Here is a 24,197-nt window from a genome sequence, read left to right as displayed (position 1 = left end):
ATGAGGTATTCAGTCCTTCCTGGGTAGGCAGGTACAATTGCACATGATGAAAGTCCCAAATAACAGTGCTTTAAGAAAAACAGTTCATTCTCCAGGAAATAGAGTCCAGAGAGAAGTCAGAGCTGGTTTGGAGGCCCAGTTCCTTGACATTCAGACCTAGATTCTTATGTTGCTGCATTACCAGCAAGGCCTCTATCTAATGGTCCCTTAAGGCTGTGGCCTCGTTTCTGGTGGCAGGATGGGAGAATGAATCAAGAAGCGGGCAGAGGGAGAACCTGCGCTTTCCCTTAAGGGAAGTTCCCAGGACATTGCTGGAGGATGCCTCTGCTTATCCTCTTGGCCCCAGCATCTCACATGGCCACAGCCAGTTGGAAAGGAAGATGTTGAATTTAGTCTATTCTAGGGGATCACACTTCAGCTATTAATAAAATTCTTTCTGGAGGAAGGGAAGAGCAGATACTGGACAAGTGATTCTTAGCCATGCCATCTCCCTGTGGTCTAGAGCCTGTCCCTTTCTACTTCCCGAGTGTCCTTGTTCAGTCACTTAGCCCTTCTTTCCCTTGTTTCTCAGCACCTCTTTACTATCCTGTCCCTTCAATAATTCAGTGCAAATCTTACCCACCTCCCACCCGCTATCTGCCAAATGTAGCCTTCCAGCCCTTGTCCAGATATTTTGCTTCTCTTCAGAGCCGCTGTCTTGGCTTCCCCACTGCCTTTTTACACATCTCCTTGCTATAACCTGGTGTCCTGGGCCATCACTGCAATGAAACTAATTTTGCTAAGGTCTCTGATCTCCTACTTTCTAATATGGTGGATTCTGCAACATTCACATTTGACACTATTAACCATGCCATCCTTATTGAAACTGACACCAACCCTCTTCTACTTTTAATTCTTCGGGTTTCTTTGCAATATTCTCCACCGCCTACATGGTGGTATTCCTCAGGGTTATTGCCCTTGATCCTCTTGCTTTATGCTGCCTTGGTTGGCAGTTTGTCCATTTCCATGGCCTTCCTGGTACTTGTACATTGATGCCTCCAGAGCTTTATCTCCAACACTTAAAATTCCCTTTCCTTCCAGCTCCAAACTTATATACCAGCTGGCTTCCGTGTGTCTTAACTTTTTTATTATGGAAGTGTTCAAACATAAAGAAAAGTAGAGATGGTAACATAATGAATTTGATGTCTATCACCTAGTACCAATTATCCATACTTGGCAATGTTTCTCATCCCACCTTCATAACTTTTGAAGCAAATAACAGACATCATATTTTTTCATCTGCAAATATTTCATTGTATTTCTTCAAAATTCAAGAAAGCTTTAAAATTAACTACAATACTTTATTGCATCTAAAATAAGTTAGTATCAAATGCAGAGTATCAGGGAAATATAATTTAAAAGAATTTCTCAACTGAGAACCTGTCCACAAAGGTGGTAGAGAAGGAAAACAGTTTATTTTTGAATAAGCATTAAATCAGGCAATCTGCTGAAAAATTACAAAGATAAAGAAATCTTACTCTCTTCTATAGCCAAGCAGGTGCAGTACAATCCATGTTTTCAAGATTAATAACTAGTCCTCCAGTTAGAAGACTTTGATAGTTGACCTTATGTCACAGGGTCCCAGGTGGCACTAGTGGTAAAGAACCCACCTGCCAATGCAGGAGACGGAAGAGACTCGGGTTCAGTCCCTGGGTCAGGAAGATCCTCTGGAGGAGGGCATGGCAACCCATTCCAGTATTTTTGCCTGGAGAATTCCGCAGAGGAGCCTGGTGGGCTCCAATCCATGGGATTGCAAAGAGTTAGACACGACTGAATCAACTTAGCATGCACACAGTTATATCACATGTTTAGTTCAGTACAGTCGCTCAGTCATGTCCAGCTCTTTGCGACCCCGTGAACTGCAGCACGCCAAGTCTCCCTGTTCATCACCAACTCCCGGAGTTTACCCAAACTCATGTCCATTGAGTCGGTGATGCCATCCAAGCATCTCATCCTCTGCCATCCCCTTCTCCTCCTGCCCTCAATCTTTCCCAGCATCAGGGTCTTTTCAGATGAGTCAGCTTATTGCATCAGGTGGCCAAAGTATTGGAGTTTCAGCTTCAACATCAGTCCTTCCAGTGAACACCCAGGACTGATCTCCTTGCAGTCCAAGGGACTCTCAAGAGTCTTCTCCAACACCACAATTAAAAAGCATCAATTCTTCTGCGCTCAGCTTTCTTTATAGTCCAACTTTCACATCCATAAATGACTACTGGAAAAAATATCATATGTAACTCATCCTAACTTTATCATCAAACTTGGAGGGACTACTTTAGTTGACTGGCTTTATCTGGAGGGGAAACAAACATCTCACATCTTAACGTGGGAGGTAGTTTTTTGGCAAATTGAAGCAAGGAGCCCACCATCCATGCCCTTAGAACTGGGAGGTTGAGACCCTAGATGTTTGCATTTCAAAAAGTGGTTCCCAGCTCCTTGAGGAAACATTCCTAAATTATGAGGCCTATTTAGTCTGTAAAGGTTACTTGCATGTGAAAAGGACAGAGAAAGAAATTCTGAAACACAGGGAGGGGAAAAGTCTACCCTTGTTTTCAACAGGGATAATCAAGTCTATTTTCAATTTGCATCTGTCTTTACACAGTTAAGATTCACAGTGCCCAACTGATTTATACTTGTGGTTGATCTGTAGAGGAAACTAGGTCATTTGTAGAATATCTCAGCTTGGATTTTGCAGATGGCATCCTTGTAGCATTCTGGGACATGTTCTTTGTCCTCTGTATTTCCTGTCAACTGTTTACTGAATCTAGATTCTTGGTCAAATTCAGGTCCAGCTTTTTGGGTTTTTTCCTGGCAGTTCTGCTTCTTGTGCTCAGTCACATATGACTCTTTGTGGGACCATGGACTGTAGCCCACCAGACTCCTCTGCCCGTGGAATTTTCCAGGCAAGAATACTGGAGTGGGTAGCCATTTCCTTCTCCAGGGAATCTTCCCAACCCAGGGATCAAACCTAGGTCTCCTGCATTGCAGGCAGATTCTTTCCCATCTGAGCCACCAGGTGACATGTTTTCATTCAAAGTGATGTCATCAGTCATTGAATACTCATTGAATTGAGCCTTTAACTTGTTGAATTGAGCCATTAACTCGTTCCTGTGTATGATCAACAGGATAGTCTCTAACACCCCAATGTCGGTGCATCCAAAACTGAACTTAGCATCATCTCCACTCCCTTCCCCTGTGCTTTCTTATCTCTGGTGGAAGCAGAGCCAGAAGGCTGGAGGGCAAACCCTTTCTCCCCCATAGCCCTCTTAAGTATTACTGGAATCTTGTCAGTTCTCTCCCACCGCCTCGTCTTTATAGGCCCTCTGGCGGCTGCTCTTCTGCAGGCCAGGCAGTTTTCCAGAGGCCACCAGATCTACAGTGCAGATTTGATCTGTCACCTCCTGACTTGAACCTTAGTAGCTCCTACTGCATATAGGACCTGAGCCCTGCCTCTTCCTGCCTCATCTCTCTGCAGTCATCCCTGATGGTCCCTGGGCATTGTTGTGTAGGCCTGAAGGCATTATGTGCCTTTTCTGCTTGGCAAGCCTTTCTCCTTTTATTCCTGGCTAAAATCTTCAAGATTCAGACACCAATTCTTCTGAGATGCCCTCTTGGCTCATCCTGTATCTGAGTCAGCACCTTCTTGTGACTCTTTCCATCACACCCTGTGTATGACGGCGTCATCACAATTAGCACCGGTCTGTGCTTCCCCCGCCTGTCTTCTGACCAGGCTGTGAGCATCCTGAAGGCTGCAGCCAGGCGCGCAGTCAGCACACAGTCAGCTTTTGTTGAAGGAAGAAATGGGGCAAAAAATCTAGCTATCTTCTGGAACTTTATCCATCGTTACCCATGGGATTTTCCCAGATCACAACTTCCTTTCTCTCAAAATAGTTTGCTCCTCAGAAGCCCCCTGGTTTCTCAGATTTTAAAAATGCATGACAATAAATAATATATCAAATTGATATATTATCAGATTATATATATTAATCTATATATCTGTCATGTATCAAATTGTTTAATTCTTACAAGGTGTTGGGCTACCAGTTGAATGAACTTAGTCACGCTAAGTGTTGGTAAGCAGTGATGACCAGTTTTTGCCTCCTTTTCTGAAACATGCTTGGTTTTAATCTAGAACTTGAGTATCCAAGATGACTGCTTCAAGTAAGGCTGACCTCTAGTTGCTTTAGACAGAAGTGGCATTATTCCTTTCATATCCAAGACAGTACCGTTCAGAGGCCTAGAACCTAAGAGATTACCATGTTTAGTTTAAATAACTTAGCGCTTGAATAAATTTACTTGTCCTCTCTATTAATGAGCAAGCTCTCCTGGTGGGGAGGGTGTATTCCTGTAATAGATGTAGTAATGCTAAGATTTGATGAGAAGATAGAAAGCATCTTTCTGGCTCCCTCCTCTAACCCAAGAAATCAGAATTACAGAATAGGAAAAGAAATAGAAAATACCTTCCTGTGTGACTGAAAATTGAGTCACAGTAGGATGTGGCATTGCAGTTAGGGTTTTCAGAGAATCACTGTCCCAAGTGAAATTGGCGGTGCCTTTATATTCTTTTATAGGGAAGGTAGAAAGTTTGAACTGTGTGTGAAAGCTGGACTCCTTAGGAGCCATTGTGATGAGAAACCAATGGGCCTGTGTGTATTTGCTACTTCTCACCGAAAACTCTTTTCTTCTCAAAATGACATAATCATATTACAAACAAGTTTTGGGAAGTCTTAAGTTACACCATCTATTGTGAGGAAAAGGGTAGGGTGGAGAGAAAAACCACAAAGATGCCTCATCCAACTAATACAATGTCACCCTTAGTGTGTGTAGGCTTTTCCTTGTTCAGTTCAGTTCAGTCGCTCAGTCGTGTCTGACTCCTTGCGACCCCATGAGTCGCAACACGCCAGGCCTCCCTATCCATCAGCAACTCCCAGAGTTTACTCAAACTCATGCCCATCGAGTCGGTGATGCCATCCAGCCATCTCATCCTCTGTCGTCCCCTTCTCCTCCTGCCCCCAATCCCTCCCAGCATCAGGGTCTTTTCCAATGAGTCAACTTTTCCTTGTTACCTTATTTTAACTAACGACTGTGTGAGGGTGGGACATACTTAGAGACTGAACTTGGTTAGAGATCTTGACTCTTCTGGGGAGTCAGGGGCCAGAGGACAGTGATTCTTTCCTTTGCATCTGTTATGACCACATGAGCCACCCTGGCCACCTGGTCTTCATGCATGTGCTTTTGAATTGTGTGGAATGTGGTCGGTCTGGTTTGTTGAGGTTCCTTGGGAAACTCACTGGGATGCTAGCCCAGGTCTGGGGCAGGGAGCTACACATCTGGACTGGTTTACTGGCAGAGCCTTAGTAGTCACTCACCCTTTCAGTCCTTCCTGGAACAAGGTGAAGCATCAAGAATTTAAAAAAGAAAAAATCACATATTCTGAAGAGCAATATTTTAGCCCCAGGGATCATTGCTATCTCTTTCTGTGGTTAGATATTGAAGTAGCTTGAGGTCTTGTCAGCATGTTAACAACAGATCTTTTTCTCAGAGAAGCTTAACAGTCTTGTTTGGAATGAGGGAAAGTGGTTATGTTGCAGTGACTTGAGAAGCCAGAGGAGCCCTCCTCTTCTCTCTGCCCCTGCCTGTGTTGGAATCAGGCTGCCATCTCTCTGCTGAAGATCTGAAGGTCTGAATACTGCCCGAGAAAGCTGAGCTGGCTGGCTCACTGTGGTCTAGAAGTGCCTGGAGGGTTGACATCAGTCGGGTACAGAGGGGCATGCATTACTAAGCCTATTCTCAGCAGGTGATGCCCTGTTCTCCTTTGGCAAGAAGTTCAGATGTAGCTGGAAAACCAATTAGCAGGAAACAATATAAATATGAATATAATATAATATAAATATAAATGGTGTTGCAAGTCATCTCTTGTTACATGTCTTGGGCCAAACTTTTGCGCTTGTTTTGTGTTGGGGTTTTTTTACACCAGGATCACGGTCATGCACAGGCATCTAGTAACCACGTCTATATCAGCTGATCTTGAGGTTAAGCCCGGTATGTGTTAGATGGACATGTCTGAAGTGACCAGCCTGGATGCCGGGATTAGCCTTCCATCCTCGAGCCCCCTGGGCTACTCTCCCTGGCCTTCCTCAGCTGTGGTCTTAGAGTAGCATCGTAACTGTTTTCAATAAGTTGATCTTCCAGGTACAACTTTGAGGTTCTAAGAATTAGCAGGTGCAGTCCTTTTAAAATACCAGGAATTCCCTTTCTGTGGGATGAAATCTGCCATGTGCAATATATGAATCTGTAACTTTAAGAGCCACCAGTGTTCTCTTGGCACCAAATGAGAACTCAGAGTCTTCATTTTTCTGCACGTTTCACTGACTCATTATTCCTGACGAATCATAAGCTCTCATCCTATTCAAGGACAGTTCAAAAGACTGTACACTAATGGACTCTTGGGCTTCCCAGGCGGCTCATCTGCCTGCCAAGCAGGAAACATGGGTTCAATCCCTGGGTTGGGACGATCCCCTGGAGACGAAATGGCAGTCCACTCCAGTATTCTTGCCTGGGAAATCCTGGACAGAGGAGCCTGGCAGGTTATAGCCCATGGGGTCGCTAAAGAGTTGGACACGATTTAGCGACTAAACAACAGCACAACAACAATAGACTCTTGGCTTTTCTCCAAGTCTGATATTCTGCCAGTAGGCTACCTGTGGTTCGCTATACTCACCCATGTGTCAACCCACTTCAATACCCGTCTCTCGACTGGCTGGAGGCCTTGGGAGCAGCTAAAGCTACCTGTAAGTACAAGTGGAGCAGCAGAGAGAATGGGGTCCCCTTCTTTTGTAGAAATGCCTGCTCACTCATAATATTCTTATCTGATCTCTAACCAAAGGAGGATTCAGGCATGCTCTGAACTGTGGGAGCCATTTACCTTTGCTGAATTTCTTCTGCAGCATGTGGATGATGATACCAACAGAGGAAGTAGATGCTCCGTAAAGCATCTAGCCAGCACTACATGGTAGGCAGAGAGAGACAAGTTGTGTTCCTTTCCCTTGTTTCCTGTCACTGGCTTCTTTCAGGGATTCACTGGTGATGAGGGCCCTGAAATAGAAGTGCTGTTCGCAGACATTGCTAAGGTCAGATAGGGCTCTTTTCATTTCTTCCGGTTGCATCATTCTGTGGATGCCCTTGTGTTCTTGTTCCACTCCAATGGAACCTGAGAGGTTTATCAAGGCCAAAGGTAACATCCAGGCCTAAAAGATCAGAGTAGTAGTCAGTGTATTTTTATTTCCAGCACTGAGGAGAAAAGCAATGAGGCGGTGCCAGTATATATAGGGCTTGACTTTTTTCCCCACTGCAAATGAAAAATGAGAGCCCTTTCCAGTTGGTTGCAGATCTATTTGATATGAGAGCTTCCTTGGAAGTTTCGGGTTTATTTCATCTTACAGTACCTTCTAAAAGAGGAAAGAGCAGCAATGGAATATTGTGTCTCTTCCAATTTAGACTTGCAGATGAGTTGACCTGAAGCACAAAAGATTTGAGAAGAGAGAGCTCCCTCCAGCATGGTAGCTATTCCATGTTATAATATGTGCAGTTTTCACTATTATTCCAAGATTCATTAAAATTGGTGAAACCATTTCTTGTTTTTTGAACCAGAAAATTTGCCATTAGCACTCAAATTAATTGCTTTAACTGTACTCAGTTCATCCTGCTCTTAAAAAAATTAACCTCCCATCAACCTCTTTACACCTCAAAAGCAGCCTATGGGTCATAATTTATGTTCTCTATAACTTCATATTGCTTAGCTCCAATATGCAGACATCTCATTCCTATTAAATTGTTCAACTGTTTCCAAACAAGGCATACATTTCTTCTTTCAGGTCCTCATTTTCTTTAGAAACCAATCTTAGGCTCTGTTCCACTAGTCATTTGGGTGTTACAATGCTACTGATGCAGTAGGCATTATAGGAGAAAGCTGCATCAGGTTGCATCAGGATGGCATGGTCCCCTCACTTGATTCTGCTCTGTAATGAACTGGAACAGTTAAGATCAGCAACATAAGCTTTCATATTTTGAGTTCTTAATCACTTAAAGATTATGGCAGTGGAACTAGAAAGTATTCACTGTGTCACAGATTTAGCTGTCTGCCAGAATCCAGTCTCATCCTCTTCTGGATGTGAAAACCTAGTTTGCTGGCCAGTGCCATCTGAGCAGGAATGATGTGCCACTTCTAGGCTGGGGCCTTTAAAAGCAGAGGTGTGCCTTCTTAGTGCCTTCTCCCTCTCCACCTGCCTTGAACCTGGGGAGACTTAACCTTAGCCATACAAGATGACAAGCTCCTAAGTGTGGCAGATCCACAAGCCAGAAGGAGTCTGGTTTCTGAATCATATAGAGGAAAGCTGCTTGCTGACCTAGAATATTGAACCCTGGATACTTAAATGAACAAGAAACCAATCTAACATGTATATGTATGGCTGAGTCCCTTCATTGTACACCTGAAACTATCACAACATTGTTAATCGACTATACCCCAATACTAAATGTTTTTTGTGTTAAAAATATATATAAAAAAAGAATATTACAGTGCTTGCTTCAGCAGCACATATACTAAAAAACTGGAACAATTCAGAGAAGATTAGCATGGGCTGTATGCAAGGATGATGTGCAAATTTGTGAAGTATTAAAAACAAAACAAAGAACACCATGGATTTTGTTTAGGGATAAAGGTCTACAAGGACAGAGTAGTCAAACTTGGAGAATGGGATAAGGGACTTTCACCATTTGACATTTCCTTGACGATTTTACAAAAATTTCTATTGTCAATTAGGAAGGAAAACAATAGAATAACAAAATTTTCCTGTACAAAACTCACTCATTGTAGAAGCCCTTCCTTGTCTACCCGATCCTCCCTGAATTTCCTTTCACTTCTTTAGCATTCACTGTCCCTAGTCCTTACCTGGACTTTACTGTGGAAATCCAGGAGCAGAGTTGGGAGTCATACAGGGTGGGCCACTCAGGAAGGGCCCTCAAGGTATTAATCCCTTCAAGGGGTCTGGCCCTCAGCTTTGTGGATCCAGGAACAGAAGTCTTAAAGTGTGTAGCAGTTTATCAGGCTTTTATACCCAGAGACTGATGCTAACCATGATGTATAAACCCAAATGCCCATCTGTGCGTAATTACAGTGAGCAACGGTCCTTCTGACATCCACTGTCAGGAAGTCCTCTTGCTGGTATGAGGGCAGCTGGGAAACTAACTGAGTAAGCAAAAGGCTGTTTGGCAAGCAAGGAATCGGAACCCACCATCCAGGCTGTGAATTAATCTGGTGATTCACTCCATAGTTACACGTTTAATGACCAAAATCCTTTTATGAAATTCAGTCTCTCTGCCATGGAGAGTGTTGCTTTTAAGACTGCCAGATTCTCTTAAGGTTCCTTTTTAGGCTTTCTGCAGCTTTATTCTGATAAGTAAACAATAGTGAGCCCAGTTAGTACTGCTCCTGTCCCACTTATCGAAGCCTACATTCTATATTCCATGATTGGACTTGAGCGTTCCTCAAGTTCTGTCACTTAACCACTAGGCTGATCACTTTAGTTCTCATTATTTCTTATTGGCTATGGGAGGATTAAATGAGTTAGTCTTCAAAAATTAGTATTAGCATTATTTACTTAGATTATAAACCCTTTCTAATTATACACCTAGCATAAAACACCTAGGAAGAGCCTAAATGCTTGATGTGGTTTAAGGAGATGCTGAGATAAACATGGATAGGGAAGTTAAAGGGGCTTCCCAGGTTGTGCTAGTGATAAAGAACCAGCCTGCAAATGCAGGAGACTTAAGAGACATGGGTTCGATCCCTGGGTTAAGAAGATCCTTTGGAGAAGGGCATGGCAACCCACTCCAATATTCTTGCCTGGAGAATTCCATGAACAGAGGAATGTGGCGGACTACAGTCCATAGGGTTGCAAAAAGTCAGATATGACTGAAGCGACTTAGCACTGGAGCACTGGAGAGAAGTTAAAACATCCAAGTATAGGCACTGACATAGAATCTGTCCAGCACAAGACTGTCTTGCAACAGTGGCAAGACCTAATATTAACTTGAAAGTTAATGCTTCATTTCTCTTAAATCCAAAGTGTCCTTCCATATTTTGAGATTCAGTAAAGTACATAGTGACCTTCAGTTCAGTTCAGGCACTTAGTCATGTCCAACTCTTTGTGACCCCATGGACTGCTGCACGCTAGACTTCCCTGTCCATCACCAACTCCCAGAGTTTGCTCAAATTCATGTCCATTAAGTTGGTGATGCCATCCAACCATCTCATCCGCTGTTGTCCCCGTCTCCTCCTGCCTTCAGTCTTTCCCTGCATCAAGGTCTTTTCCAGTGAGTCAGTTCTTCACATCAGGTGGCCAAAGTATTAGAGCTTCAGCTTCAGCATCAGTCCTTCCAATGAATATTCAGGACTGATTTCCTTTAGGATTGACAGGTTTGATCTCCTTGCAGTTCAAGGGACTCTCAAGAGTCTTCTCCAATATCACAGTTCAAAAGCATCAATTCTTTGACTCTCAGCTTTCTTTATAGTCCAACTCTCACATCCATACGTGACTACTAGAAAAACCATAGCCTCGACTACACGGACCTTTGTTGGCAAAGTCATTTCTCTGCTTTTTAATATGCTGTCTAGGTTGGTCATAGTTTTTCTTCCAAGGAGCAAGTGTCTTTTACTTTCATGGCTGCAGTCAACCGTCTGCAGTGATTTTGGAGACCAAGAAAATAAAGTCTGTCACTGTTTCCATTGTTTCCCCATCTATTTGCCATGAAGTGATGGTACCAGATGCCATGTTCTTTGTTTTTTGAATGTTGAGCTTTAAGCCAGCTTTTCACTCTCCTCTTTCACTTTCATCAAGAGGCTCTTTAGTTCCTCTTTGCTTTCTGCCATAAAGGTGGTGTCATCTGCGTATCTGGGGTTATTGACACTTCTCCCGGCAATCTTGATTCCAGCTTATGCTTCATCCAGCCTGGGATTTCACATGATGTACTCTGCATATAAATTAAATAAGCAGGGTGACAGTATACAACCTTGACGTACTCCTTTCCTAATTTGGAACCAGCCCATTGTTCCATATCCAGTTCTAACTGTTGCTTCTTGACCTGCATACAGATTTCTCAGGTGGCAGGTCAAGGTGGTCTGGTATTCCCATCTCTTGAAGAATTTTCCACAGCTTGTGATCGACACAGTCAAAGACTTTGGCGTAGTCAATAAAGATGTGGATTTTTTTCTGGAATTCTCTTGCTTTTTTGATGATCCAATGGATGTTGGCAATATGATCTCTGGTTCCCTTGCCTTTTCTAAATCCAGCTTGAACATCTGGAAGTTCTCAGTTCACGTACTGTTGAAGCCTGGCTTGGAGAATTTTGAGCATTAGTTTGCTAGCATATGAGATGAATGCAATTGTGCGGTAGTTTGAACATTCTTTAGCATTGCCTTTCTTTGAGATTGGAATGAAAACTGAACTTTTCCAGTCCTGTGACCACTGATGAGTTTTCCAAATTTGCTGGCATATTGAGTGCAGTACTTTCACAGCATCATCTTTTAGGATTTGAAATAACTCAACTGGAATTCCATCACTTCCACTAGCTTTGTTTGTAGCAATGCTTCCTAAGGCCCACTTGACTTTGCATTCCAGGATGTCTGGCTCTAGGTGAGTGATCACACCGTTGTGGTTATCTGGATCATGAAGATCTTTTTTGTATAGATTTTCTGTGTATTCTTGCTACCTCTTCTTAATAGTGATCTTATGTCTTTTTTCTTTTTAAAAGACTTTTAAGAAAATTTTTTATAGTTGTTTTATTTGGTTACTTTTTTTTCTCTTGGTTCCCAATATCTTTGGTCTGTTTTCATATTCTACCTCCAGAACCTTTCCTTCTTATTTAGTCATTGATATCTTCTCCAGTTTTGGATCTCTCATATGTTATTTTTAAAAAAGCAATGGTATACAAAGAAGATACACACAGAAGTCTAGCTGCATATGCATCTTACCTTTAATTGAGAGTAGGATAAGACAGTCTGTTTTGCTTCCAGTATCCTTACTAGTGGTGATCCCTTGGTTGGGCTTATGTTCCAGGCCATTGTTGGCCTTATGTTCCAGACCGTGGCTTCTCAAGTTTCTACATTCTTTCAGAAGTTTGGCTTTGGATTGAGTTTGGGTTCAAGAGGTAAAGCTCAAACTGTACAACTTACACTCAAGACTGGTCTGTGCTGGTCTTAATCTAGATCTTTAACACAAATCTCTGCAAACATTAAGATGTCTGTCCTGTGACCCACCCTTTGCCCCTCCCCTCATCATACCTGGATCCCAGTTGGAGAAGGAGGCCCTTAAGAATACAATCTGTTCTAACATTCTGTTTACTCAGATCTCCTGATAGTGTTAGATTATTTAGTCCTCACCCTAAGTGTAACTGATTTATTGATATAAATGGTTAAGATGGAAAGATTGTTACTTACACTAAAGATTAACATGTAGTTACTAAAGGTTACTAGAGTGACTAATGTAATTTGCTGGAATACTGTGAACCCTGCCTGGGTGGGAAAATATTACAGCTTACTGTCAGAATGTACCAGTAGCTCATTTTGTTTGTTTTAAAGAGAAGTCTGTGCCTTTACTGGCCAAACAGGTACTCGAGGCAGATGAAGCAGGAGGAGTGGGTGGCTCCATGGTTCCTGGGCTTGTAGGTGATGGAGAACTCACCCAGGTAGTGTCCAGTAATCTTGGACTTGGTTTCCACCCGGTGAAGGTCTTGCGGTTGTAGACACCTACCGTCTGAGTGGGATGACTTCAGCACCTATGGCTTCTCTTTGGGCCGAGCCCCAAGACTGGTCCTGCCCAGGAGCTTCTGCCACGGCCATGGGGTGCCGTGTAGCTGTGTCACTGCGTCAGTGTCCAGCAGCTGGTCTGGGTGCTCATCCCTGTGGGTGAACTTGTGGAAGGTCCACTGCTGCCTGCTCCCCTTCTGCTGTCTTGTTGGCTCCTGGGAGAGGGCTGTTTAGTTCTTAAAGTGTTGGAATCAAGAGGGAGTCTTTGAGGTCTCAACTGCATAGTCTATAATACACACTTCGGGGCAGACGGCCTGAATTGGGATCCTGATTCTGACACCTAGAAACGGTGTGACCTTGGGGCCTTGCATCAGTTCCCTCACCTATAGAATGGCATACTGCAGTTGCCTAATAGGATTGTGAGTCTTAAGAATTTCTGTTGAGCAGTTGCAACAGTGTTTGGGATCTTGTAAGTAATTAACGGTAAAAGCCTCCTACACATAAGAGATATTTAGGTACTCAGATTGGCCTTTTATTTTTTTAAATGTTGATATTATGAAAATTTCTATATTTGTTTCTTTGTCCTAAATTAATGCTACTTAATTTTCTATAAATCCTTTCAGTTCCTCTTGGTATTTTACTTTCAGTCTAACTTGAGGCTATCGGAGCTCTAATTGCAACCAGTTTTGTGATTGGTAGGTTAAGTGAGTGAACATTTCTGGGTTTTACTTTCTAAAATTCAGCTTCTTTACCTGCAAAATGATATTCCTAAAAGAATCTACCCCACAGGATTGCTGGGAGGACTGAGAGAATCCTGCCACTGTCATGTGACATTTTAGTTACCCTGATATGTACTCTGTTACAACAGTTATTTGTGGCTCCGGGCCAGTAAAAGTGGGAATAACATGATTACTCTTGTCACCCCTCATTCCTTTCTAGGCTGCCACCTTAAAGACTTTGGAGATTTGAATTTTACTCCAGTTCCCAAAGATGACCTCTATAACAACCTGATAGTAAACCCTCGCTCGGTGGGCCTGGCCAACCAGGAGCTGGCGGAGGTGGTGAGCCGAGCCGTGGCGGGTGGCTACAGCTGCGTCACGGTGGGAGGCGACCACAGGTAAGCGGGAGCCAGGGCGGTGGCGGGGCTGGACCGCCCGGTGCTCTGGGCGGATCAGTTAGCTTCTTTGTCTCAGTTTCCTCATTTAAAGTACTCTAGAGTTTCTAGGCCATCATGTACATAGCATTTTCATGTCTAAGATCAGGACCACCTGAGGCATGTAGTTTTCTTCGTAAGACGTGGCACATAGTATGAGTTTCTTTCGTAAGACGTGTCGCAAGTTCAGAGTTAGACTAAGAGCCAAGTTTTTAGATGGTATGTTTCATGCTTGCTTCTTGGAGAACTTTCTTAAAACTTCTAATGACTTTTCATTTTGATTATTTAGGAGAATTGGAGGGATTCATCGACAAGCTGAATTTATTTTTTTAAAGCATTTCTGCTGAAAGGTTTGTTAGAAATGCCCCACTTGGCATGTGAATACTTTCTCTGCCTCCACAGTATGGACCCTAGGTGGCTTATGCAATCAATCCTTCCTCTCAGTGAGTCAGCATGCAGTTTACTGAGCACTGTTCTGATGAGTTGTCAAGCAGTGCCAAGGAGTATTGGAAACCTGTGATCTATTAGAACTAAATGAAATAAATATACATGGAATGAGGAAAAAATACTGAATTCTACATCTCCGAAGGAAGAGACCAGTCTGAGCTGGACTAGTCACATATCACGGGGGAGTATGATTTGAGCTAAGTAATGAAGATGTTTTTGGTAGAAAGAAAAATGGCATTGAAGTACTAGGAATATCAAGCATTTAATACATAGTCTCAGTTAATCCTCAAAACCGTGCCATGAGGCAGATACTATTTTATCTAATTCACTGCTGGGTACAATGAGGGACAGACGCTGAATAACATCTAGAGCCAGGAAGTAGTAGAGCTTGGATTCAAGTCCATTGTGACCACTATGGGCAATTAAATTGTCTTTTGAGATCAAATCTAGCAACTTCCCTGAGTCACTCAACTTTCCAGATCAATTAACAGAACTGGAAAGACAGGTAGAGTCCTCATTAAGAATAAAATTTTAGGTAGAGTAAGGAAGTCAGTCCCAGATTCTCTACTGAAATTGATTAAATAACTCAAGGGTGGGTCTCTTGCTCTTAGCTCAGTACTCTCTGAGCTCTGAGAGCTCATTTATTGTCTCTCTCATTTATTTATAGTCTCTTTTCTGGTTGGCTTACCTATTTAGGGCTCACTTATTACTGCAATTATAATCTTTGGTTTTTCTTTTGTTTGTATGAAGATTGCAGTCCTCTCACTGCTAAAACCTAGGTTGTCTGAAAGATTCTAGAAAGGAAGGGGTGTGTGTATATAATCTGAACAGCTGTTGAATATTTTAAAGAAAGAGGCACTTTTCAGTCACTCAGCTCCCTTTAACAGAGTAACATACACTACTGCTTTGATCACCAAACTGACTAAGATTATTATCCTTACCTTATAGAAAGGGAAACAGCAGTCTAGAGAAGTTAGATGACTTGTCCTATTTCACACAGTTCTTCCTAGAAAGACCCGCAGTATTCTGAACTGATCCAGTGCTTTTAGCACCATACCATGCTCTCTCTTGAAAAGGTCCTATGTGAGACACAGGGCTTAAAATGCTACCTCAGGGTATACTGACCAAAAGGATGACTGTGGCTAGTTCCTAAGATGCTTAAGCTGCATTTCCCATTGCCCTGAGGACAAATTCTTTGGTTCCTGGGAAGCTTGGGCAGCTTTCCAAACACAATTTCATCAGCTGTACTCCTTCAGTTCAAGCAGGACAGTTGGCTAATGTAAGCAGAGACCAAGGACAAGCAAAGCAAAAACCAGAAACACTTAACGATACTTGAATGTCATGCTAATGTACAGAACATGCAAATAAACTTGTTTTATTCAGTGATCTAATGAGGTCTTTAATTGGGTTGCCTTGCTAATGTCTTTAAAAATGCTGACTTCTTGTTTTAGGAAGTATCACATAACCTTTCTAAAAAGTGGTAATACAAATTTTTATTCTTAAAAAGTTAATATAACTGATTCTTTAAAAGTAATTCATTCTTCTTGGTCTCTCAAGAGATATTAAGTAGTTTCTAGTAAGTTGTTACATACTGATCAACTCTTTAACAGGATTTCATTTGTTGAACAAAATTTTGGGTCCTTTTCTGGGCCAAGGCTAGTGGATCCAATTAAAGGAATTTAGGGGCAGCAATGACACCTGGCACACCCCAAGAATAACCGGTTGTCAGCTTTGAATCTTTAGCGCCTCCCATCTCTCCCTTTCATTCAGGATTTGTCTTTGGGAATGACAGTCCCAGGGGCTCTGTTCTTATCCAAATCCAGACTCAATCTAGAGCCCTGATTTCACCCTAAGGACAAAGTGGGAGCTGTGCTGGCTGAGAATATTTGTCATTACTGATGTTTGCCAAGCAGGGGGCCTTTAAGATTATTTTATTTGTTCTTTGCAGCCTGGCAATTGGTACCATCAGTGGCCATGCCCGACACTGCCCAGACCTTGGTGTGATCTGGGTTGATGCCCATGCTGACATCAATACACCCCTCACCACTTCATCTGGAAATCTACACGGACAGCCAGTTTCATTTCTCCTCAGAGAACTACAGGACAAGGTCTGTGGGCCGAAATGAACAGAACATCGAGCAGGTTTCTAAGGGTTATCCTGGGGCTCTGAGAATCTAGTTCAGTAAGACTTCTCTGAAGGATAGATTTATGGTGATGGTGGTAATGTTCCCCACTTCTTCATTTGTTCACCAAACTTATTTTGGATCAGATAGTCTAGATGCTGGGGGCATAGAACAGGGGCCCTGCTCCTGGAGTGGCTCATAATCTCATCTCATAATAAAGGAATGTGGTAGTGGGCAGTACCCTCTAGTGATATGGATATACCTACAGCCTGAAGAATTATTGGTAAGAAGCTCCAGGGCCTCACTCCTGGACCCACACCAGTCTAGAAGACAAATAAAACCATGATTACCTCGGTAATGTTTTCCCACCCAGAAGACATGAGAGCTCGTGCTAGGCATGGACTAAAATCTGTGTATCCCTCCCCTCAGTAAGGGACCAAGTTAAACCAGGACAGTACAAAGGTTATTCACTAGGCAGAATTCACATTTTGACTCTTGGGGACTTGAAACATAACCTGGTTCCCATCTCGAGAACCAATCTGTAAACAATTCAATAGTGTGCAAAGAGGTGGAAAAGATCTAGTCAGCAGTATTCTTGCTATTTAGGTAAGTTAATGAGAAACCAAGGCCACCTTCAATTCAGGTCATTCGCTCAGTTGTGTCCGACTCTTTGCGACCTCATGGACTGCAGCATGCCAGGGTTCCCTGTCCATCACCATACTCCTGAAGCTTGCTCAAACTCATGTCCATTGAGTCTGTGATGCCATCCAACCATCTCATCTGCTGTTGTCCCCTTCTCCTGCCTTTAATCTTTCCCAGCATCAGGGGTCTTTTCCAATGAATCAGCTCTTCACATCAGGTGGCCAAAGTATTAGAGCCTCAGCTTCAGCGTCAGTCCTTCCAATGAATACTCAGGACTGATTTCCTTTAGGATTGACAGGTTTGATCTCCTTGCAGTCCAAGGGACTCTCAAGAGGCTTCTCGAACTCCACAGTTCAAAAGCATCAATTCTTCAGCACCCAGCATTCTTTGGCATTCAGCTTTCTTTATAGTCCAACTCTCACATCCATACATGACTACTGCAAGAACCATAGCTTTGACTAGACAGACGTTTGTTGGCAAAGTAATGTCTCTGCTTTATAATATGCTGTCTAGGTTGGTCACAGCTTTTCTTCCAAGAGTAAGCGTCTTTTAATTTCATGGCTGCAGTCACCCATCTGCAGTGATTTTGGAGCCCAAGAAAATAAAAGTCTGTCACTGTTTCCATTGTTTTCCCCATCTATTTGCCATGAAGTGATGGGACCGGATGCCATGATCTTAATTTTCTGAATGTTGAGTTTTAAGCCAACTTTTTCACTCTCCTCTTTTACTTTCATCAAGAGGCTCTTTAGTTCTTCTTTACTTTCTGCCATAAGGGTGGTGTCATCTGTGTATCTGGGGTTATTGATATTTCTCCCGGCAATCTTGATTCCAGCTTGTGCTTCATCCAGCCTGGCATTTTGCATGATATACTCTGCATGTAAGTTAAATAAGGAGGGGGACAATATAGAACCTTGACATACTCCTTTCCTGATTTGGAACCAGTCTGTTGTTCCATGTCCACTTCTAACTGTTGCTTCTTGACCTGCATACAGATTTCTCAAGAGGCAGGTTAGGTCAAGGTGGTCTGGTATTCCCATCTCTTTCAGAATTTTCTACAGTTTATTGTGATCCACACAGTCAAAAGCTTTGGCATAGTCAATAAAGCAGATGTTTTTATGGAACTCTCTTGCTTTTTCAATGATCCAATGGATGTTTGCAATTTGATCTCTGGTTCCTTTGTCTTTTCTAAATCCATCTTGAACATCTGGACTGTTGAAGCCTGGCTTGGAGAATTTTGAGCATTACTCTGCTAGTCTGTGAGATGAGTGCAGTTGTGCAGTAGTTTGAGCATTCTTTGGCATTGCCTTTCTTTGGAATTGGAATGAAAACTGAACTTTTCCAGTCCTGTGGCCACTGCTGAGTTTTCCAAATTTGCTGGCATATTGAGTGCAGCACTTTCACAGCATCATCTTTTAGGATTTGAAATAACTCAACTGGAATTCCATTACCTCCGCTAGCTTTGTTCGTAGTGATGCTTCCTATGCCCATTTGACTTCTCTTTCCAGGATGTCTGGCTCTAGGTGAGTGATCACACCATCGTGGTTATCTGGGTCAGGAAGATCTTTTTTGTATAGTTCTGTGTATTTTTGCCACCTCTTCTTAATATCTTCTGCTTCAGCTAGGTCCATACCATTTCTGTCCTTTATTGTGCCCATCTTTGCATGAAATGTTCCCTTGGTATCACTAATTTTCTTGAAGAGATCTCTAGTCTTTCCCATTCTAGTTTTCCTCTGTTTCTTTGCATTGATCACTGAGGAAGGCTTTATCTCTCCTTGCTATTCTTTGGAACTCTGCATTCAAATGGGTATATCTTTCCTTTTCTCTTTTGACTTGAGCTTCTCTTCTCTCAGCTATTTGTAAGGCCTCGACAACCATTTTGCCTTTTTGCATTTTTTTTTTCTTGAGGACCGTCTTGATCACTGCCTCCTGTACAATGTCACGAACCTCTGTCCATAGTTCTTCAGGCACTCTATCAGATCTAATCCCTTCAATCTATTTGTCACTTCTGTAAAATCATAAAAGATTTGACTTAGGTCATACCTGAATGGTCTAGTGATTTTTCCCTACTTCAAGTCTGAATTTGGCAGTAAGATTGAGTTCATGATCTGAACCACAGTCAGATCCTGGTCTTGTTTTTTCTGACTGTATAGAGCTTTGCCATTAGGCTGCAAAGAATATAATTAATCTGATTTTGGTACTGACCATCTGGTGATGTCGATGTGTAGTCTTCTCTTGTGTTGTTGGAAGAGGGTGTTTGCTATGACAAGTGCATTCTCTTGGCAAAACTTTGTTACCCTTTGCCCTGCTTTATTTTGTACTCCAAGGCCAAATTTGCCTGTTACTCCAGGTATCTCTTGACTTCCTACTTTTGCATTCCAGTTCCTTATAATGAAAAGGACATCTTTTTTGGGTGCTAGTTCTAGCAGGTCTTCAGAGAACTGTTCAACGTCAGCTTCTTCAGCATTAATACAGACTTGGATTACTATGATAGTGAATGGTTTGCCTTGGAAATGAACAGAGATCATTCTGTCATTCTAGATTGCACCCAAGTACTGCATTCTGGACTCTTTTGTTGACTATGATGGCTACTCCATTTCTTCTAAGGGATTTTTGCCCACAGTAGTAGAATGGTCATCGGAGCTAAATTTGCCAATTCCAGTCCATTTTATTTCACTGATTACTAAAATGTCGATGTTCACTCTTCCCATCTCCTGTTTGACCACTTCCAATTTACCTTGATTTATGGACCTAACTTTCCAGGTTCCTATGCAATACTGTTCTTTACAGCATCAGACTTTATTTCTATCACCAGTCACAGCCACAACTGGGCGTTGTTTTGCTTTGGCTCCATCTCTTCACTCTTTCTGGTGTTATTTCTCCACTCTTCTCCAGTAGCATATTGGGCACCTACTGACCTGGGAAGTTCATCTTTCAATGTCCTGTCCTTTTGCCTTTTCATACTGTTCATGGGGTTCTCAAGGCAAGAATACTTAAGTGGTTTGCCATTGCCTTCTCTAGTGGACCACATTTTGTCATAACTCTCCACCATGACCTGTCCATCTTGGGTGGCCCTACAGGACATGGCTCATAGTTTCACTGAGTTAGACAAGGCTGTGGTCCATGTGATCAGCTTAATTAGTTTCCTGTGATTGTGTTAAAAGAAGGTATTTTATTCTTCTGAAGACTATACTGTGTTCTTCAGCTGCCCTTCTGAATCATTTCCACTTCTATCAGTTTTTTCCCAGATCGTGTGTTTGCTGGTTTACACGTACACTGAGGGTAAGGAGAGAAAGCATACCGCACACAGGGATTTATCTTGGGGAGACCAAGAATCCCTGATGAGTCCTTCTCTTCCCAGGTACCACAGCTCCCAGGATTTTCCTGGATCAAACCTTGTATCTCTTCCCCAAGTATTGTATATATTGGACTAAGAGACGTGGACCCTCCTGAACAGTAAGTTGATACATTAGGGTTGAGTTTTGGGCCTGTCCTGGCCACTAATGTTCCATTTGATAGGTTATTTCTGGACTTAACCTGTTGTAGGTCACTATAAAGACAAGCCCCACTCCCACATCTGATTGAAAAAACTGCTCTTTAGCTAAGGCTTCTTTCCTTTATATCTCACCAGTTTTATTTTAAAGAATTATGATATCCAGTATTTTTCTATGAGAGACATAGATCGACTTGGTATCCAGAAGGTCATGGAACAGACATTTGATCTGCTGATTGGCAAGTAAGTAACTACAATGGATGTCTACTTCTAGGTTCCAAAGGGAACAGGGCAGACTGTCAGTGGGCAGTAAACTTTGGCCTGTCTCTTGAGGATAATGACCTTATAAAAGCAAAACGTACATATAAAAAAATTCAGATAATTCAGAAAGAGACTATGAAACTTCAGTCATGTTCTTCTGGGGCTGGGAGTGAAAACAGCTCCGGTGAATTTCTCTTTAGCTCCATTTTTAATGCTTATCTTTCGAGAGGAGAAGCATTCATTGTTCCAACTTTTCTCTTCCCAGCCTCAACTATTGCATCATCTGAAAGTTTTATATTAAGCAAATCTTGGTAGTATAGAAAGATGACAGATGAATGCTAATAAAATGCTAGTTAACATTTTCCCAGTGCTGAGTCTTCATTTCTGGGTGATTAATTGCCCCACCTTGGTAGTATACCGTTTCTTAAAGTGTTAAGAAGTATAAATAATTTACTATATAGGTGTTTACTGTATGTTACCTTCAACCATTAGGCTGAACTGAAGTTGCAATTGGGAGATGGTAAGATCGCAGTCATAAGTTCAGAGCTGCTGTTCTACTCTGAGAGGATAACTAACTGTAACCTAGACCAATCCAACTACAACTAGAATTTGCCAGAACCCTTGTCCTATGGAAGTGAGGAATTCCCTCTGTTGATAGTTCTTAATATAAGAGGCTCTAAAGCCCAGGGTAAATCAGAAATACAAACTGGAGTTAGTCTGAGGCGCACAGAACAAGGGCAAGACTATGAAGTGTGTAAGCACCTAACATAGTAACTTTCAGAACAGGAAATCTGGAAATCTGCTGCATTAATAAAGTACTAGCATAAACACAACAAAAACAAGGAGTTGTAGCTGTAGGAAGGATGAATATCCAAGTACAGCCCAAATGACTTTCTCTTATTTTCCTCCTTTCAAGAAGACAAAGGCCAATCCATCTGAGTTTCGATATTGATGCATTTGACCCTACACTGGCTCCAGCCACAGGAACCCCTGTTGTAGGGGGACTGACCTATCGAGAAGGCATGTATATTACTGAGGAAATACACAGTACAGGTAAGCAGTGATCAACCTGTTAATTACCTAAGTAGATCTGCTGAAGCCCCTTGCCTGCCAGGGGATCTTTTCTATTACATGTCACTGGAGACACTGTTTTCTCTTTAAACTTCTATAGCTAAAAGCCATGTGGTCAGGGTAATAAGGAGTCATTTAGAGGCATGTTGACCTGGCTGATAACAAAATACGTTAAGGTAACACTGAATAAAAAAAAAAATATTGTCCACTTAAACACTTAATAAATACAAGAATAAACTCTCAAACTGATGTAGTTCTTTGCATCTGAATTGTATAAAGGCAGATGAAGACTAAAAGGCAAGGCCAAATAGCTCTAATTTTAACCCTGACACTATAAGATTGGTTCACTGGGAGTTAAGAACGTCAAGCTGAAGTTTCCCTTGAAGATATTTCAAAGCTGGACAATACCTTGTGCCCTTTCATAGAAGTCTTATACTAGAGCTTGTTTGCTAGGACCTGTAATATGGGGATACTGGAAGATGAATGGCTGAAAGGAAGATCAGGAAACTGAAAGCTAGGGGATCAAGAGTAGCTACAAGAGGGGAATTCCCTGGTGGTCCAATGGTTAAGACTTACTTGGTGCTTTCACTGCAGTGGCTGGGTTCAATTCCTGGTTGGGGAACTAAGATCCCACAAGTTTTGTGGTGCAAAAAATTAATAAAAATTTTTAGAAAACAGTAGCTATAAGAGGTTACTGTCCCCAAACTCATACTTATTTGCAAACACTTTCCATTTCTGTCAGAAAGCTTTTTGTTTTAAGGCTACTTTAAATGACCTCTCATTGCAAAATTTAAACAATTACTGCATGGTACTTTAATACCACCTCATGAAATTGGGGTTGAAATAGCATAGAGACCCCAGACTGAAAAGTCGAGGACTATAGGAAACCCTTGACTAGCTGGGATGGGATACAGAAGTTGAGAAATGGTCTCCCTGGCTCTGGAGCCTACCAGAACCTTAGGCACTACAGAAAGAAGAGTGCTTGTCAATCAGATCTGATGGAACCAGAAAATCTTATTCTCAGACCTAGAACTGTAGACACTGTTAGTTGTCCTTAGCCAGTGAACCTGGCAATTCAATTCTCCATTCAGTTTCCCACTGACACCACTTAGAGCAGATTAGTAACCTCTAGCACTTAGATGGGGGCAGTGGTCATACCCTGTCCCTCCCTCCCTTGCTGCAGTGTTATTCTATTCCAAAAGGCTGTCTGTCCTGAGACTATCAACTAGATAAAGCAGTTTGCTTAAATTAATCTACAAGGTGGCAGCAGTCTAGAAACATGGGTAGTATATGTTTTTAACAGCTTGTACCCTCTTGATTTACTTCTGGGCTATGTAAAGGGTCCACATTTAGTAGGTGGAAATTGGATACAGATGTGTGTGCAGGAACCGGTGGACACATCTGCCCATTGTAGTTCTGCACGGTGCACTGAACCCCACATTGCTCCTAAGGGACGGCACACTGTGTGGATGTACTAGCGTTGAATGTACATGTGCTAAAACGTAATATCCATAAGTCATTAGGTATATTCATCCATGTATCGAGGCTTTATGACCACCCTAAATATTCAGATACTTGTATTCTCCAATCTAGTTTCTTCTAGTGACTCTTAAAAGGAGGTAGATTAACTTCATCCAGAATAACCAACTAAAAATAAACACCCCAGAGGTAGGGCATATATGTGTTGATGGGGAGGGGCAGAGGGCAGGTCTAGATAGGTTCTTTTTTTGGTTTAATCTTTCCGACTCAAACCCTTTGGCACAAGTACCCAGACCGTCACAGAAGGTAACTGGAGTTCAAACTAAATATGACCAAATGCAAGATACTGCATCAGTCTGAAGGGAAACCTAAGAACTGTGTCATACATGGAGCCTGTCCTCAGAGTTCAAACTTGCAGGGTTGAGAGTAAGATAAGGAGTAACAGCTATACTTTAGGACACACGGTGCCTTAAAAGCCACATAGCGCCAGAGTTCAGAAGTGGGAATAGTGCTGGCTAGTGAGCCCTGAGATCTCATCACACAACTACAGGCAGGCATCTGGGAGGTCCCTAGAAATACTGGAAATGATACATTTTCCCAACTAGATTGGAAACTCCTACTGCCACCCCTGCTTATCCTTCACCCCGACCTAACTCATCCTAACCAGAAAGCCTGTCAGCCATGCCCGTT

General features: G+C 42.3%; 1 protein-coding gene and 1 non-coding gene across 2 annotated transcripts in view; both read left to right on the top strand.

The window, feature by feature from the left end:
• ARG2 (arginase 2) overlaps nucleotides 1-24,197 on the top strand; it is a 32,955-nt gene that overhangs the window by 8,032 nt on the left and 726 nt on the right. Inside the window, exons 3-7 of the mRNA XM_043919288.1 lie at nucleotides 13,781-13,958; nucleotides 16,390-16,549; nucleotides 20,565-20,659; nucleotides 20,835-20,939; nucleotides 21,874-22,010. Of these exons, the coding sequence (XP_043775223.1) occupies nucleotides 13,781-13,958; nucleotides 16,390-16,549; nucleotides 20,565-20,659; nucleotides 20,835-20,939; nucleotides 21,874-22,010 (675 nt within the window). The remainder of the gene's footprint in view (nucleotides 1-13,780; nucleotides 13,959-16,389; nucleotides 16,550-20,564; nucleotides 20,660-20,834; nucleotides 20,940-21,873; nucleotides 22,011-24,197) is intronic.
• On the top strand, nucleotides 8,614-8,722 carry LOC122706008. Its single transcript, XR_006344269.1, has one exon. It is a non-coding gene; the product is annotated as a U6 spliceosomal RNA (small nuclear RNA).

Source organism: Cervus elaphus, chromosome 12 (genome assembly GCF_910594005.1).
Source record: "Cervus elaphus chromosome 12, mCerEla1.1, whole genome shotgun sequence".
Taxonomy (NCBI): domain Eukaryota; kingdom Metazoa; phylum Chordata; class Mammalia; order Artiodactyla; family Cervidae; genus Cervus; species Cervus elaphus.
Note: the sequence above shows the minus strand (reverse complement) of the source record. Positions and strands in the feature narration are given on the sequence as shown.